This window comes from Olea europaea, chromosome 14 (genome assembly GCF_002742605.1).
Source record: "Olea europaea var. sylvestris chromosome 14, O_europaea_v1, whole genome shotgun sequence".
NCBI classification, from domain to species: domain Eukaryota; kingdom Viridiplantae; phylum Streptophyta; class Magnoliopsida; order Lamiales; family Oleaceae; genus Olea; species Olea europaea.
This window is the reverse complement of record NC_036250.1, coordinates 3,633,115-3,648,927: the sequence shown is the minus strand read 5'-3', so window position 1 is coordinate 3,648,927 and position 15,813 is coordinate 3,633,115. Positions and strand designations below refer to the sequence as shown.

Here is a 15,813-nt window from a genome sequence, read left to right as displayed (position 1 = left end):
ATTGGAGATCTTACATGCCATAGTGATCGATACTTTTTTATATTGCATAGTACATTAGAAGCACCTTTCAAATGAAGTTGAAGTTATTATGTCAATTATCGATTATTTACTACTCAAAATCGAGTTCTCTCTTACTTTTTGAATAATACTTTTTGTCGTTTCTCAAGTCAAAGCAAGCATGTTAACAATTTCACCGTATGGCTATCTTCAATTTTTTTGCTCAAGAAATGAACCTCAAATACATATTCTCGATAATGTTTGGGTATAGCAAATAATAATAATAATAATAATAATAATAATAATAATAATAATAATAATAATAAAAATAAATTTATATCCTTATAAATTATGAAACTTTTAGAATTATGTTGTTATACATGTAACATGACAATGTGTCTGATGTAGAACATATTATTGAATGGATGGAAAACGAATTGGATCAAAATTGAGAAAAGATAAAAGTGTAGAAAGAACATCCAAATTTCTGTTTGGGCCCATAATGTTATTTTGAAATGAGAACGATAATTCGAGTTCGTTTAGGACTTGAACACTAATTTTTAAAGTTTTAAAGCTATTTCTGTTATTTAGTTTATTTTGGATTCTTTTCAATTTTAATTCGTTTAACTTTTGTTTTCATTAATTTAGCCATCCTAAACTGAATTTTCATGTAAGCCCTTATTAAAAAAAAAAAAAAAAAAAAGGGAGATTATTTCGTTGTTTTATTAATCTTTTCATTAATAAAATTTCATGAATTTATTCTTTCATAATTTGGTGGATTTCAAATTTCGAGTTTTTAAGGTTTTCGTTTAAATTCCTTGTTTCGCGCTTAGTCAATATCACTTGGTAACGCTTTTAGTCAGTGATGTAAGGACTTACCTCATGAGGAGTTTGGGATGTCATCTTGGCATCTATTTCCAACTTTTGACAAATAAAAAATTACTTTCCTTGTTTGATTTGGCTTGTCATTATGAAGTCTACCTTAGTAAAACAACTTACGAATAAGAATCATTCATGACCCTAATGGTCATTTGAAAAGAAAATGTTTTATAATAATAGATTGAGGTCCATATATATGAATAATACGTGGAATCTTATAACACTTAAAAATAAGATCTTAATGATTAGTATTGTATGAAAAATAGTTACAAATTATGGTATAAAAAATAAATAATATACGCTAATTAGTTAGAAATTCTTGAATTAGGTGTTCTATGATGATCATGATTGAATTTATGAACTTTTGAATTATGTTTTCAAAATGAGTTTGGAAATCTTGAATTACAATCAAAGCATTTTCAGTGCTAATGCATATAAATTAAAATAGAAAGATTCTATAAAATTTCTCTTCAAATGCTACATGTCTAAGACATTTTCTCATTCAGCACGAACTTGTTCTTCCCACCCTATAGTGATTGAGTTGATATAAATTATCTTAGTAATATGAAGTTCTTATTTCACTTCCATTTCTTAAAATAATTCTTCCTCAAACTCATTTCCAATTATATATTTCATATGATCACAACTTTTATTGACTGTTCACTTATACATTTTACCAATTTTTATCAAAATTTATTAAAAAAATTATTTTTATCCAAATGAAACAGGGACAATTTATCAGTTGATATGATAAATTGTATAAAATTGCAAAAATAAAGCTCTGTTTAAGCCCTGTTTTTAGGAAAATGAATTTTGTAATAATAAATTTTTTTAGAATGTGTGGTTAAAAAAAAAGTGACGTTTAAAATTATTTTATTGAAAAAATGTGTGATTGAAAATGAATTAAGAAAAAGATTTTTAGAGAATAATAGGGGCTAGATATTCTTATTTTTCAATTTTAGGTTTATCAAAATAAAGATATTATTTTATGGCCTTCATCGTTCCTCCTGGAAAATATGCGTGTGAAAGCAGTATTTGAAAAGTTAGTGGCATGGTTACCTGGAAACCACTCCCACGTTATTGCTATCAAATGTCAAATTGACAAGTCACAGGTTAAGCAAATGCCCGCATTCTTTGATCAAATTACCTCTCTTGCCATCTGCCATTTGCCAACACTTGACATAAAATTCGTTAAAATAAAAAAGAAAATTACGCTCTTATTGTTTATTATTATTATTATTATTATTTAAATTCATTTGTAATGACACATTCTTGGCTTGTGCCTAGTACTTTCAATTAATTTTCAGAAGAATTCTGCCCGTTATACAGTAAAGAGGGAGCTATATTTATTGACCAATTTGCCCCTTCACATAAAGCCCTTGTTTAGGGGATTTAAACTCGGGCAAAAAAATCGAAAAATCGACCAAACCAATTAAATCGAATCGATTCGAGTCAGTTTGATACAGGTAATTGGTTTGATTTGATTTTTTTTAAAACAAAATCATGATGTGTCAATTCAGTCATGATTTGAAATCTCAAACCGTTAATTAATTGAATCAACCCAATTCAGTTTGCATGTTTATTTTTTTAATTAAAGAAAAATAAAAATCAAAAGATATGCCCTAATCTCATAATTGTATCTTGATTTCCTCCAATTTATGATGTTATTGGTAAATAATAACATTGAAATTTTCTTTCGTAAGCTCATTATGTTATACTTAACATTTTTTCCTATTCAGACAATCATACTACGTAATACATAAAAAAACAAAGTTTTTAAGTTTTATGTTGTTTCGTCTATATTAACCTGATTTTATTTGTTAATCAATAATTCTTGTAATATAAAATTACTTGGTTATTTTAGTTCTTGTAATCTAAATTGGCCCAAAATTCGGACAATTTTTTTTTTTTAAAAATCAATTTGGACTAAAAGTCCAAATTGACTGATCGAACTATTAAAAATTAAAGTGGGTTGATTTGACCTGAATTCTTCCAAATCAATTAATTAGTTTTTGTTCCAAGTTAGAGTTGAAACCAATCCAAACCAAACGATACCCAGATTTAGCGGGCTTTTTTAACCCAATTTCTTCTTAATGGGACCTCGTGGTATATTCTAATTGTACAGGAAGCATAAAGACATAATTGTCATTACTTCACTTGGAATGAATTTTATGTGAAGGGGCAATTAGGTAATTTTGTCAAGATTGGTCAGTAAATGCAGCTGTCTTTTTACGGCATAATGGGAAAGAGTTCTTCAAAAAATCAATTGAAACTGGCTATCAAACAGGAGCAAAATTCATTACAAGTGAAGTAACGACAATTCCATCTTTTATGCTTCTTGTGCAGTCAGAATACACTGCACCATAAAAAATTGTCGAAAAATGAATTCTCATTTGGGTCAAAATGCCTACGGCTTACAATATTTGAGCTCCATTTTCCACATAAAATATATTTTAGAATAATATTTTGATAGAGAATGTATAGTTAAAAATAAGAAAAAAAAATATATTTTTGAGTAATATTATTTATTGAAAAATGTGTAATTGAAAATAAAAAAGAAAAAATATTTTGAAATTAATAAAAATAAAACAAGAATTAAATAATTTTACAAGTAAATTCAAAATATTTTTATACTTTTTAATCACACATTCTTCAACTATTTATCAAAACTCATTTTCCAATTTTACGGTAACTTCACGTGGTCTTTATGTAATTAACCCAATAATCGGAGGGTGCGTTATATTCACATACCGTTGCAGCCAGCAGCACCCTAACCTACTCCTTTATTAAGCTCCCGTTTGAATCTATTATTTTTCATTACATTAAATTAAATTTTTCTCACTCTTACTTTTAATCACACAATCTTCAATAAAATAATATTACACGTAAATCAAAAATTTTCAACCACTCATTTTTTTTTTTAAACACTATTCATCTTGCCAAATAATGGGGCTCACAATTTCTCATCACTGTTTCTTGTTTTCCAAGTTTCCCTCAAATCGACCCTACTCCGCCCTGACCTTCGCCGGTTTCAGGGTTGAGCTTTTCCAATTTTGCCTTCTAATACAAATCCATATTCGAATTATTTCCGATCTAGTTACACTTTCCAATTCTTCTTCTATTCCTACAATTTGTCACTGATTTTTTCAATTCCGATGGCATTTCTAGGCTTGTAGAGCTTTCGTTAACGTTACAGCCCATCCCTAACCCCAATCTTTTCCTTTGCTTCTTGATCAGCTTGTTACAATTTGTTGTAATGGCTATCAGATTCACTGTTACCTACTCAGGCTACATCGCCGCGAGTGTCGCCTCCTCAGCATCCTCTAAATGTGCTGGATCCCGATTCCTCCACGAGTGCGCATTCCGTACCCGGATCTTCCATCACCCACCGTCCCAAAAGCCTGACTCCAATTACTCCGATTTCCGCCGGGGTAAGCCCAGTCCTGGTCTTGTCGGAGCCTCTGTTCAGCCCATGTCGTCGAAGTACTCGACGCTGGCAGAGGAAATTTTTGGCCACAATTCACGATCGCCTCTGATTACGGGGCTGATTTCTTTGATGAAGCAGTCAATGGGGACATCCAACGCGGGGGTTTTGGGGATTTCACCGATCAAGGCATCGTCGGTCATTCCGTTCTTGCAGGGCTCCAAGTGGCTTCCGTGCAACGAGCCCACCAGTACGGAGGTAGATCGAGGTGGTACACGTATCAGTAGCACCAAAAACAGCAGTAGCAAAGACTCGATTGAAAGCAGAAGCATCAACAGTAGAAAAGTTGTGGTTGAAAGCAGAAGCAGCATCAGTAGCAAAGTTGAGGTTGAAAGCAGAAGCAGCAGCAACAAAGACGTGGTTAAAAACAGTGTTAAGAGTAGTAAATGCTCGGAGGCGTTGGCGATGGCCAACAGTAGCGGTGCTAGTGGTAGTTTAAAGGCTTTGCAACGGAGTATTGGCACTAGCACTAGCTGGCTGTCCAAATTGATGCAGTTTTCGATCAGCTCAGATGATGCTAAAGCCGCTTTCACGGCTTTCAGTGTCAGTATATTGTTTAAATCTACCTTGGCAGAGCCAAGGTCCATTCCTTCAACATCCATGTACCCGACACTTGACGTGGGCGATCGTGTAATGGCTGAAAAGGTATAGTTTCACCTGATACAGTTGAAGCTTTATTAGAGTTAATAACTTGATATTGTTCTTATGATCACTGGTGATTGAACTGAAACCAGATTTTAATCTTCAATTGACTTATTTAGAATTAACATCTAACTACGATTGAAATATATTCAAGGCGTTTACATCAATATCTGTATTGAGAATGTATGCTATGTATCAAATTCGTGCACAAGAAAATACTAATGATAGAAATCTGTTTAACTGAAGTATTGAAGATATATTTCTTCTGCATTGTCAGCCATTCAGGTGTGGATCAGAATAATACAATTTGTTTTGATCAAGATGCTTGTGCCAGAAAACAAAATCAATTTATCGGATGCATTAGTATGAGAATTTTGTTTCTAATGATGATATGAATTCAATTTTTTGTGTTTTCTGTATGCGTGTATGTTTGAGGCCTTGTTTCAACGGTTTTAGTGCCATAAGAAAAATACTGTACCATCTTTTGCAGGCTTTGGTTTATGTTTCTTAATGCTATACACAAATTATTTGTTCAATTGCATTGTTTTAATAGTTCGCATTGCAATAAAACATGATGCTGGGTAGTCTTGACTACTTGTTTGAGATCTGCTTATACGTGATAATATGTTCTTGTAACATGGATTATTACAATGGTGATTGCTTGTTGAGGATTACGCGTGCTGTGGTCTAATATCAAATAATTCCTAGAAAATTTTTGAACTTCTCGTTTTGGTTGGTTTTCAGGTATCTTACATTTTCAAGAATCCTGAAATCCTGGATATTGTGATTTTCAAGGCACCTCCAATTCTTCAAGTATGTTTTGCGTTTGTTGATTCCATTCTGATCAGAAGTACTCTGTTATTCATGTCATACCATGGAGCTGACATTTTGTGGTTTTGCTTTGATGTGTTGTAAAGACATTTTGTGGTTTTAGTTCTGGTGATGTCTTCATCAAGAGAGTTGTAGCTAAAGCTGGGGACTACTTAGAAGTAAGTCATACCAGTAAATAGTCGTTGAAGCTGTGCTTTTGTCTTTTCATCTTTATCCACTAGACTAATTTTGTGCCTTGTGTAGGTTCGTGGTGGAAAACTGTTGGTGAATGGTGTTCCTCAAGACGAGGATTTCATCTTGGAGCCACATGACTATGAAATGGACACAGTGGTAATGTCTTGTGCTTGTTATTATTTCAGCCTTTTTATCACTTCCTGTCATCAACTCTGAAGATTGTCTGAACTTGATAGAGAAATCCTGCTCATTGTTTTTGTTTCAATATAGCTTGTACCTGAGGGCTGTGTGTTTGTGTTGGGAGACAACCGGAATAACAGCTTCGACTCTCATAACTGGTAATTTATATGTTGTAATATACTTGACTATTCAATCTTTTGTAAATTGGGTTTTCATTTTTGCGTGTTCTTAAATCGTGACATTCTCTACATTTTCAGGGTACTTTTGGTTGTAAAATGTTTAGGCTAATCTCGTGCATAAAAGCTCCTTTATATGGAGAACAACAAAAAGGAAAAAATAAATAAAAGATGTGCGGAATATGTACGGCTGTTGTATTTCTATGAAAACCGTATCTGTGAAATTTTATAGGTTCTGATTTATGGTTGTTCCCATTTTCAGGGGTCCACTGCCTATCGAAAACATTGTCGGTAGATCAGTTTTCCGATACTGGCCTCCCACAAAAGTGTCCAGCATTCTGTACGATTCTTCCCTACAGAGGAATGTTTTTGCATTTTCTTGAGTTTTCCAACAAAAATGGCTTCATTTTTACTTCTTTTCTCCTTTTTTTTTTTTGGTAATTATTTCTACTTGATTCGAATCTTTTATGAATCATTTTCCTAATTTTCTTTGGCCTTATCCCAGAATATGTGAATATAAATTTTGTTTGGAAGCACATAATCCAGCAGTTGTTATTGCTAAGAGCCTAATCTTTTCTTCTTCTTTTTTGCGTATTCTCTGTGTAATCATTTCATTTAGTGCTACAGAGATGGATTAAGAGAAGTTGACTTCCTGGGATGCTGGCGTGATTTCTAATCTCCATATGAAATGAGAATTTATTTATTTTAATTTTTTCGGTGGTGGTGGTCGTCGTCTCTCCTTTACCCAAATGAAATCAAACTAGTAAAAGTTAAAAATGTTGTGTTTTTGTTTTGCTATTTTAGTTGTAACGAAATTTCATTTGGGCTTTGTTCGTTGGTGCGTTTTCAATCAAATTTGACTAAAATTTCACATAAGTCTTGTTTATTGGCGCGTTTCCAATTAAATTTGATTAAAATTTCACATGAATTTAGTTTGTTGGCTCGTTTTTTTTTATCAAATTTAACTAAAATTTCACGTGAGTTTGATTCATTGCCTCATTTTCTATCAAATTTGACTAAAATTTCTCCTGATTTTGGTCATTGGTGTATTTTTAATTAAATTTGACTAAAAGTTCAACTGAATTTTTTCATTGGAGTGAATCATACGAGAATGTCACAAAAAAGAGGGAAGGGCCGGGGGGGTGGGGCGAGGTTGGGTTAGTGCATCATATTACCCCATTTAAAGAATTCTGTTTGAAATATACTATTTATATTATTTGATTTAAATTGAACTCCATATGTATATGCATGATAATAAGGATGATTGTTTTTTATTAGAAGATTAAATAATAATATTCATCTTAACTATACATAATCCCTTACATTTGCTATTGTACATTTTAATTGTATTAATTATTAACACGTAATTTTTGTAATAACAAGATAAAATTGATAGAGCTAAGCTGCAATTATCATACAAATTATATGCTGTGTTAAAACAAACCCTCCGAAGACAATGAGCGGAATCAATTTTTTTGTCCTATAAATTATTCAAAAACTTCCTCATTATTGAGTACCCTCAATTTTTCATTTATTATTATTATTTATTATTATTATTTTTTTAATCAATATAGCAATAGAGACTCTTTCCTTTTGATCTACTAATATATATAAATATACATGTAAAATTATTTTATTGTGAGAATGTCTATTTAAAAATGAGTTAAGGAAAAATGAATTAAAAAAAATTAAAATCAAACATGGGCTAAATATTATACTAAATAATAAATTTTGTATTTTAATTTTGTTTTTCCTTTTTCTTTTAGATTATGCGATTGTAATAATCGTTCATGGTAAAATAAATAAATAAATAACACCCTTAGACAAACAATTTCCTTTTCTATTCCGAAATATTATTAGGGTGATTATATTCACAACATATTTTTTTAAAACAAATATACCACATTTTAATTACAGTAAAGGTCAATAATCTTTATTCATTATTACATTTATATCCTTTATTCCATTTTTATTTTTAACATTCCATTTAACAAAAAAATGATGTTAATCCTTATTTTCATCCAAAAATATAGTTAACATGCTTTAAAATGAAGGTAAAATATTTAATCGTATTTTTACAATATTATTTGTTTTGTTAATTAAAAAATACAAGGGCAAATGAGTGTTTTTACTCTATTAAATTTTTTTTTTTTTTTTTTTGAAGAGAAATCATATTAGAACAATTTATATTAATTTCAGAATAAGTATGTGATAAAAAAAAATTAGATATAAATGTAATAATGTGTAAAGATTAAGCATATGTATTAATAGAAAGTAGAATCTAGACTTTTATCAAAGTCAAAGTCCACAATTAATTTTAATCATATATTTCACGTGGTCCACATCTTTTTAATCACATATTTTATCATTTTTATCAAAATTTGCTAATAATCTTATTTTAATCCCCATCAAATAAGGGCTAAATATATTTTTATCATAAATTGAAATGTTGATGGTCCCATAAAATGCATTAGACACAATAAAGAAAGTACTCATGAATGAACCGATCTCCAGCCTTTGCCTTAGTACTTTGATTCAACCACTTAAGTTCTTTGCAAATGTGAACATGAATGTGATGTGGTTAAAATTGGTTATTGACTTTGACTCAAATTAAAATTAAAATTTTAATTTCTATCAAATGAGAGTTAGCTTCATTTTCTCAAATGTCAAATCAATGCCTTAAAATCCTTTAACATAGTTGTTTGAAGTATCATACTCTCACACCCTCGACTAGTGCTAGACAAAACTCTCGATTCAATTCGATTCTTCTTAAATTAAATATTCAAACGGATATTAGAATCGAGAATCAATGGGTTTGGCTCCGTTCTCGATTCTAGATCAAAAATCAAAGAACTAAATTTCTCTAATTTTTTTTAATTTTTATATTAAATAAGTCAAATTGTTTCAATTTTTTTTCTAAATAATTTTGCCAAGAAATTAGTCGAGCACAAAAATATCACTTTCCTGGTTCATTTGTTAACAAATTACTTGAGCTCAAAGTATCATTTTTCTGTATTCAGCCCAAACCGAATTTCGTAATTTAAATTTCAAAGAATCAAAATTGGGTAACCTGAAATTTTCTCAATCATTCTACCGTTTCTCAAATAATCAAAGTTGAATGGTTGCGCCTATCTTCATCTCACCCTTTTTATTGTCATATTTATTGAATTTCCTCCATTTTGATTGATATAGCTTGGTAGAGGAAGCCACCCTCGACGACAAATAAGATGGATCACTGTACTTCGATGCAAGGCCATTGACCCTTAAGGGGTCCTCTACCACTATCCCCAAGTAGTGCTCGACCACCATCCCCAAGTAGTGCTCGACCACCATGCACGGCCATCGACCCCCAGGGGCGCTCTACCACTACGCGAGGTCGTCGACCTCCCAAGGGGCATTTTACCCCTATGCGAGGTCGTCGACCCCCCTAGGGGCGCTCTACCGCAACCCCCAGGGGGCGTTCTACTATTATGCGAGGCCGTCGACCCCCCCCAGGGGGCGCTCTGTCACTACCCAAGGCCGTCGAACCCCCAGGGGCGCTCTACCACTACGTCAGGTCGTCGACCCCCCGGAGGCGCTTTACCACAACCCCCAAGAGACGCTCTACCATTACCCCTAGAGATCGCTCTACCTCTACGCAAAGTCTTCAACGGGCATGAAATTGCCTATCCAAACACTTAGCTATAAAACATCTAGTGAATCGACTAGGTTCCATGGCAGTTAATACGGGAACAACCTTCAGGCGGGAAGTTAAAGACCCCCCACTCAGAACATGGGGTAGTGGGAATGCCAACGTGGAACACGTGGCACCACAACCGCCCAACGGTTATCTAGCTCCTAATATCTATAAATACTTCCGGATGTGACACAGGTAAAGGGCTCTCTCTCTCTTTCTCTTTAGCCATCTGAATTCTAATTGCATTTTTTCCAAGTCTAAAAACTAATTCTCACGTCGGAGGTAAAATGGGGGAGGAAGCTCCGCCTTCATTTTTCAGGTCACACACACTTGACGGAGTAGTCGGAATGCCGAACTCCACCAGGCAGATAGAAGGGTATTGTTCCACAACCATTTCATTGATCAAGGTAAGCTTCACCTCATTGCTTTTTTATAATTTCTCAGCTCAATTGTATAAACATTATAATTTATAACTACTGTTCAACGTAGTTGAATTAATGTAGTATTGTTGTAAGATCCAAATCTTGTATTGTGAAATAGTTTTTATTATAAAGAAACAAATATGCGATCGAATGTGATTCCCTTTAACTTTTGATTTCGTTTTCGCCCCAAATGAAGTGGTGTTGTGGAATATTGCAGCTTTGTTGCAGGATGTGGGCGATGGTCCTTAACATTTTGTTCTCCATCAGGGTGATAGAGTGGCTTGGGAGCTCGCATCATTTACATGTTTAGTCTGGGATTCTGTCATACAAATTGCATTTCTCGTTTTACCTCAGCAGTTGTTAACAATGATATTGGTTAATGACTTTCAAATAGTTATTTTTTAAAGAAAGAAAAATGAATATTTAAGAATAGTTTTGGAATGTGGTTGCTTTGCCTCTCCATGGTTAGAACACTTAAATACTTTCAATCTGTAATTATGATCTTCTAGTTAGTGAGTTTGTTTTTTAACACATTGTGGCTTTTTATGAGTCTGATTATCTTAATTATTCCGAGATCATTATTCTTGTTGCAGAAACATACTGATACTACCAAAAATCGTACCTGTATATTTCCCGAGCTCGATGATTCGGATTGAGCACCATCGTAGTCTTCCGGTACCTAAAACAAAGGCAACGAGATGTGTTCTCGTCGTCCCTCCGATACTTAAGTCCGAAAGGGAATTATAAGCGTGAGGCTATAAACTGGAGAATAATGAAAAATGTACTTGAATAATGGCCCAAGGTTCTATTTTTATACAGGTAGGTAGTGCACTCCTAGTAGGATTGGGCCGGTTGGATGTTTTTATCCAAGGGAATCCTATTTATAAGGAATGTCCTACTCGTAATGGGATTGTCTGACAAGTGGTATAAGAGATGATATAGAGTTCTTGGGTGTTTAGGTGTTTGTTTGTTAGGCACGTAGGTCTAGAAGGTCTGTTAGTATGTCCCGAGGATTATTCTCGAGGACTATGGGGTGATGTGAATATTCGTATGAGTTTCCTCGAGGACCAATATACCTCGAGGTCTCGGAAGATCCTGAGAACATATGGCAAAAAGGTGAGTTGGAGCACATATGGAGTCCTCGGGGTATACCAATATTGGCATCATCACTGGCCCCCGTGCACTCCTCCTAGAGATCGAGCTCTTAGGATAGGGTGCACATGAGTTATGTCAGTTCAGGAAGCTTCGTTGAGAAGTGATGGCTGACAATAGAGGTCGGTATTGATATGACCGTTGCAGAGAATGGGCTTGGATTTGTGACACGTGTCTTCGTGGACGGTCGTAGATAGCGCCTTTGGCCTCCCATCATTTTCACCTACAAATATTGCTGTTCTCACCTTCATTTTTCACTTTTACCCATTGTAAATCTGAGTTTTGGGAGGTCGTGCTCGAGAGAAATACTTTGGGAACTTCTCAAGTCATCGGGAAACTCTAGGTAAGGCTTGAGACTCTAAGTTATTCCATAAGCTAGGTCATAAATTTGTTAAGTGATGTCGAGTAGTGAAGGTTGAGATTCATCCAGTAGTTTGAGTAGCAGCGAGGACGTAGGAACGTCAATGATACAGACGGCTATTCCCCTGAGGCTACTCCTGAGGCCCAGGTTAATATGATTTTTGAGTATCCCGACGAACCCTGTAGGCTAAAAGAGCACTCAGCTATAGCTGCAGCTAGGGAATATGGTATTATGCCTATTTGCGATGTTAGATTTCCTGGCCCCGAGGATAGGATTTTTCGAGTTCGACGAGGGGAGTTTGTTATTTTTAGGGAGACCCTTAAGGCTGGCTTTAGGTGGCCCCTTCACCCCTTTTTCATTGCTCTGTTAGTCGAGCACTCCATGTGCTCGGGGCAATTAGTGCCCAATGCCTGGAGAATGATCGTATATTTTTTCATAGCATGTAGATACTTAGGTATCAAGCCCAACATTAGCCTCTGTAAATTAGTGTTCGAGCTTAAGACGCATCCTCGATATACTTGTTTTGGCTATCTCTCGACGATAGCGAGTTTTAAGGTCTCGAGGATGGCGAGCTCTCTGAAGGGGTGGAGGGAGTGGTGGTTTTATGTAATAGCCCAAGAACCCGACCTTCCTTTCTGGCTTGATTGGGGAATCCCTGATGCTGAGAAATTCTGTGAGGGCCAAGTGTATCCAGATGTGTTGGAAGAGCATAGGAGGATGCTGGTGGGGCTCAGCCCCTTTTTCTCGACGATGAAGGAGATTGGGGAAGAGGTTATAAACCTGGCAGATATTAGAGGCGTCGAGGGTAGGGATGTTCCTATATTTTTTTGCAAAATAGCTTGACCTTGTGCTCGTTCCAAAATGTTGTAAATCTTGCAGGCATGTCGTTTGATCCTCGAGCCCTTTGAAACTTTGTCAGCATGAGGACTGATGCCCATCTACAGGGGCAACCCCGGGAGAAGAAAGGCAAGAAGAGGCCTCGAGGAACCCCTGAGGGTGTGAGGGGGCCTGGCGAAACATCTTGAGCACAACCTCAAGTCTCGACCCCTTTGCAGCCGATCCTCAGATCTCCTACTCCTCAGCCTCCTTCCGAAGTGGTCGACCTTGAGGATGACCCGATTCTTACCGAGGACTTTGAAAGTTGCCACCTCGCTCCTGATCTTGTGAACAAATACGAGGAGAAGGTAAGCTCGAGGATGGGATAAAGGTCCTTGAGTCTTAATGTGAAGGTAATCCTCAAACATTTGACTTCAGCCTTTAGTTTCGTCATCAAGATTAATACTTAAACATTTTCTCTTTTTTTTTTTCAGATGTTTAGTATAGCTCGAGAGCTTTCTCTTCAAGGGCTCGAGGAGGCCAAGAGGGCAGCTGGGGTGGAGACGTCCATGGCCTCCAAGGACAGGAGGATTCAAGACCTCGAGGCTCAGGTCGAGGTTTTATTGAAGGGGCGTGATGACGCGAGAGGAGAGGCTGCTAAGGCCAGGGATGACCTTGATGTGGCAAAGGATGAGGTCGAGGGTGCGAGGCTTGAGCTTGTCCAGAAGACAAAAGGTTTTGAGCGTGAGCTCGCGGATGTCAAGGAGAAGGCCTGAGAGGAATTTAAAACCTCTAAGGATTGTGACAAGATAAAAGAGGAGTACGCGTCGGGGGAGTACTTTCATGCTTTGAAAGAGGCCCGGGCCTTTCTTCGTCTGAAGTTACCTGACGTCGCTCCGGATGACCTGAAGACAGTGCCTTCTATTGCTGATACCTTGGAGGTCTCGGGTTCTGAAGATGGGGGAGGATCAGGTGGAGACGACGAGGAGGGCCTTGAGGACGATGTTGAGATTGACATCAACAACCTCAACCCTCCTCTTAGCCATATTGGATGACTTTCCCCCACCCCGATCTTGTGTAATTTTTTTTTTTTAATTTTTGAACAAGTTTTTTGATCGATGATTGTGTATGTTTTGCTGTTAGTTTATTGCCTTTTAGTCACAAACTTCGAATTAGTCATCCCGACCCTTGGGACTTCAAACATCTCGAGCAAACAAACTGAAAAGTAAATACTCATGCAACATTAACTTTAAAGAATATACTTGAGGACTCCATAACTCGAGCACACTAACTTAAAGAGAAGTAATGTATTCACGTGACATCCTCGAGGGACTGATATATTCTCGAGGACTTTACACCTCGAGCACATTAACTTAAAAAGTAGTAATGTACTCATGTGACATCCTCGAGGGATTGATATATCTCGAGAACTTCACACCTCGAGCACATTAACTTAAAAAGTAGTAATGTACTCATGTGACGTCCTCGAGGGATTGATATATACTCGACAACTTCACACCCTGAGCACATTAACTTAAAAAGTAGTAATGTACTCATGTGACATCCTCGAGGGATTGATATATCTCGAGGACTTCACACCTCGAGAACATTAACTTAAAAAGTAGTAACGTACTCATGTGACGTCCTCGAGGGATTTGCCTAAAGCAATGGAGGACTTGTCATCGAGCATAACGGTTTATGCTTGAGTATGTTGAATGGTCAAGGCTTTTTTGAGTACTTGCATGGGGTAAGGCTTTTAGTGCTTGCACGGGGCAAGGCTTTTGATGCTTGCGCAGGGCAAGACTTTGAGTGCTTGCACGGGGCAAGGCTTTTGATGCTAGCGCAGGGCAAGGCTTTTAGTGCTTGCTCAGGGCAAGGCTTTTAGTGTTTACTCGGGGCAAGGCTTTTAGTGTTTGCTCGGGACAAGGCTTTTAGTGCTTACGCGGGACAAAGCTTTTAGTGCTTGCTCGAAGCAAGGCTTTTTTGATAGTGAGATCAAATTTCAATGAATAGCTAAATTCTTATTGTACTTTGAAAATAGACTTAGCTCACAGGCCTGAAAACTGAAAACGTGAACCTTGGCATGCAGGCCAGACTAACAAAAATAAGACTTGGCACGCAGGCCCGAGAACCGAAAACGTGAACCTTAGCATGCAGGCCTGACTACTAGAAATTGATTACTTGCAATATATTTTTAAATTTTTGGCGTTCCATGGTCTTGGAAGTGGTCTTCCTGATATATCCCTTAAACTGTACGCACCTCCTTGAAGCTGTCGTATGACTTCGAAGGGCACTTCCCAAACTGGTCCTAGCTTGCTCGGAGCATGACCTGCTGCTTCGACCCTTCTTAACACGAGGTCTCCGGCCCTAAATCTTCGTGTCCTCACTTTTTTATTGAAATACTTTGCTGTTCTATCTTTGTAAGAAGCCATTCTTAAAGCTGCCTGATTGCGAACTTCTTCCAAGAGGTCGAGGTGTTCAGTGGTGTGCCTTGCATCTTCGGGCTCAAGTCTTCTTTGGCTAGGCAACCTGACTTCAATAGGGATGGCAGCTTCAATACTGAAAGCCAACATGAATGGGGTTTCCCCCGTAGTAGTTTTGTGGGACGTTCTATATGTCCAAAGTATGGAGGGTAACTCATCAAACCAGGAACCTCTTGCCTCTCCGATCCTTGTACGAGGTCTTGTAATATAATCTGATTGGTTACTTCGGCAAGACCATTACTTTCGGATGGGAAACCGATGTTAGACGGTGATCAATCCCTAGGTTGGAGCAGAAGTTTTTAAATTGTGCATTGTCAAACTGCCTGCCATTATCAGTTATGAGGACTTTCCGTGTCCCGAACCTGCATATGATGGATCTCCAAATGAAACCTCCCAACTTAGGCTCTGAAATTGTTGCTAAAGCCTTGGCCTCAACCCACTTAGTGAAGTACTCTACAGCCACAGCCACAAACTTCAATTGCCCCTAGTTATCAGAAAGGGACCAAGGATGTCAATTCCTACTGCTTAAACGAGGCTGGG

The 15,813-nt window shown here is 36.5% G+C and overlaps 1 protein-coding gene across 1 annotated transcript; it reads left to right on the top strand.

Annotated features, from left to right (window-relative positions):
• Window positions 1-3,824: 3,824 nt before the first annotated feature.
• LOC111408820 (probable thylakoidal processing peptidase 2, chloroplastic) lies at window positions 3,825-6,946 on the top strand. The gene is made up of 6 exons (XM_023038594.1): window positions 3,825-5,005; window positions 5,747-5,815; window positions 5,920-5,991; window positions 6,077-6,163; window positions 6,278-6,345; window positions 6,626-6,946. Exons 1-6 carry the CDS (start codon window positions 4,133-4,135, stop codon window positions 6,744-6,746), a joined length of 1,290 nt encoding a protein of 429 aa, XP_022894362.1. The 5' UTR covers window positions 3,825-4,132; the 3' UTR covers window positions 6,747-6,946.
• Window positions 6,947-15,813: the final 8,867 nt, after the last annotated feature.

Bases quoted from the DNA above. Each gene is read 5' to 3' on its own strand.
- LOC111408820 (XM_023038594.1), top strand. From the start codon at position 4,133: ATGGCTATCAGATTCACTGTTACCTACTCAGGCTACATCGCCGCGAGT. The intron at 6,164-6,277 runs GTAATGTCTTGT...GTTTCAATATAG, and splicing joins ACTATGAAATGGACACAGTG to CTTGTACCTGAGGGCTGTGT. The intron at 6,346-6,625 runs GTAATTTATATG...TCCCATTTTCAG, and splicing joins AGCTTCGACTCTCATAACTG to GGGTCCACTGCCTATCGAAA.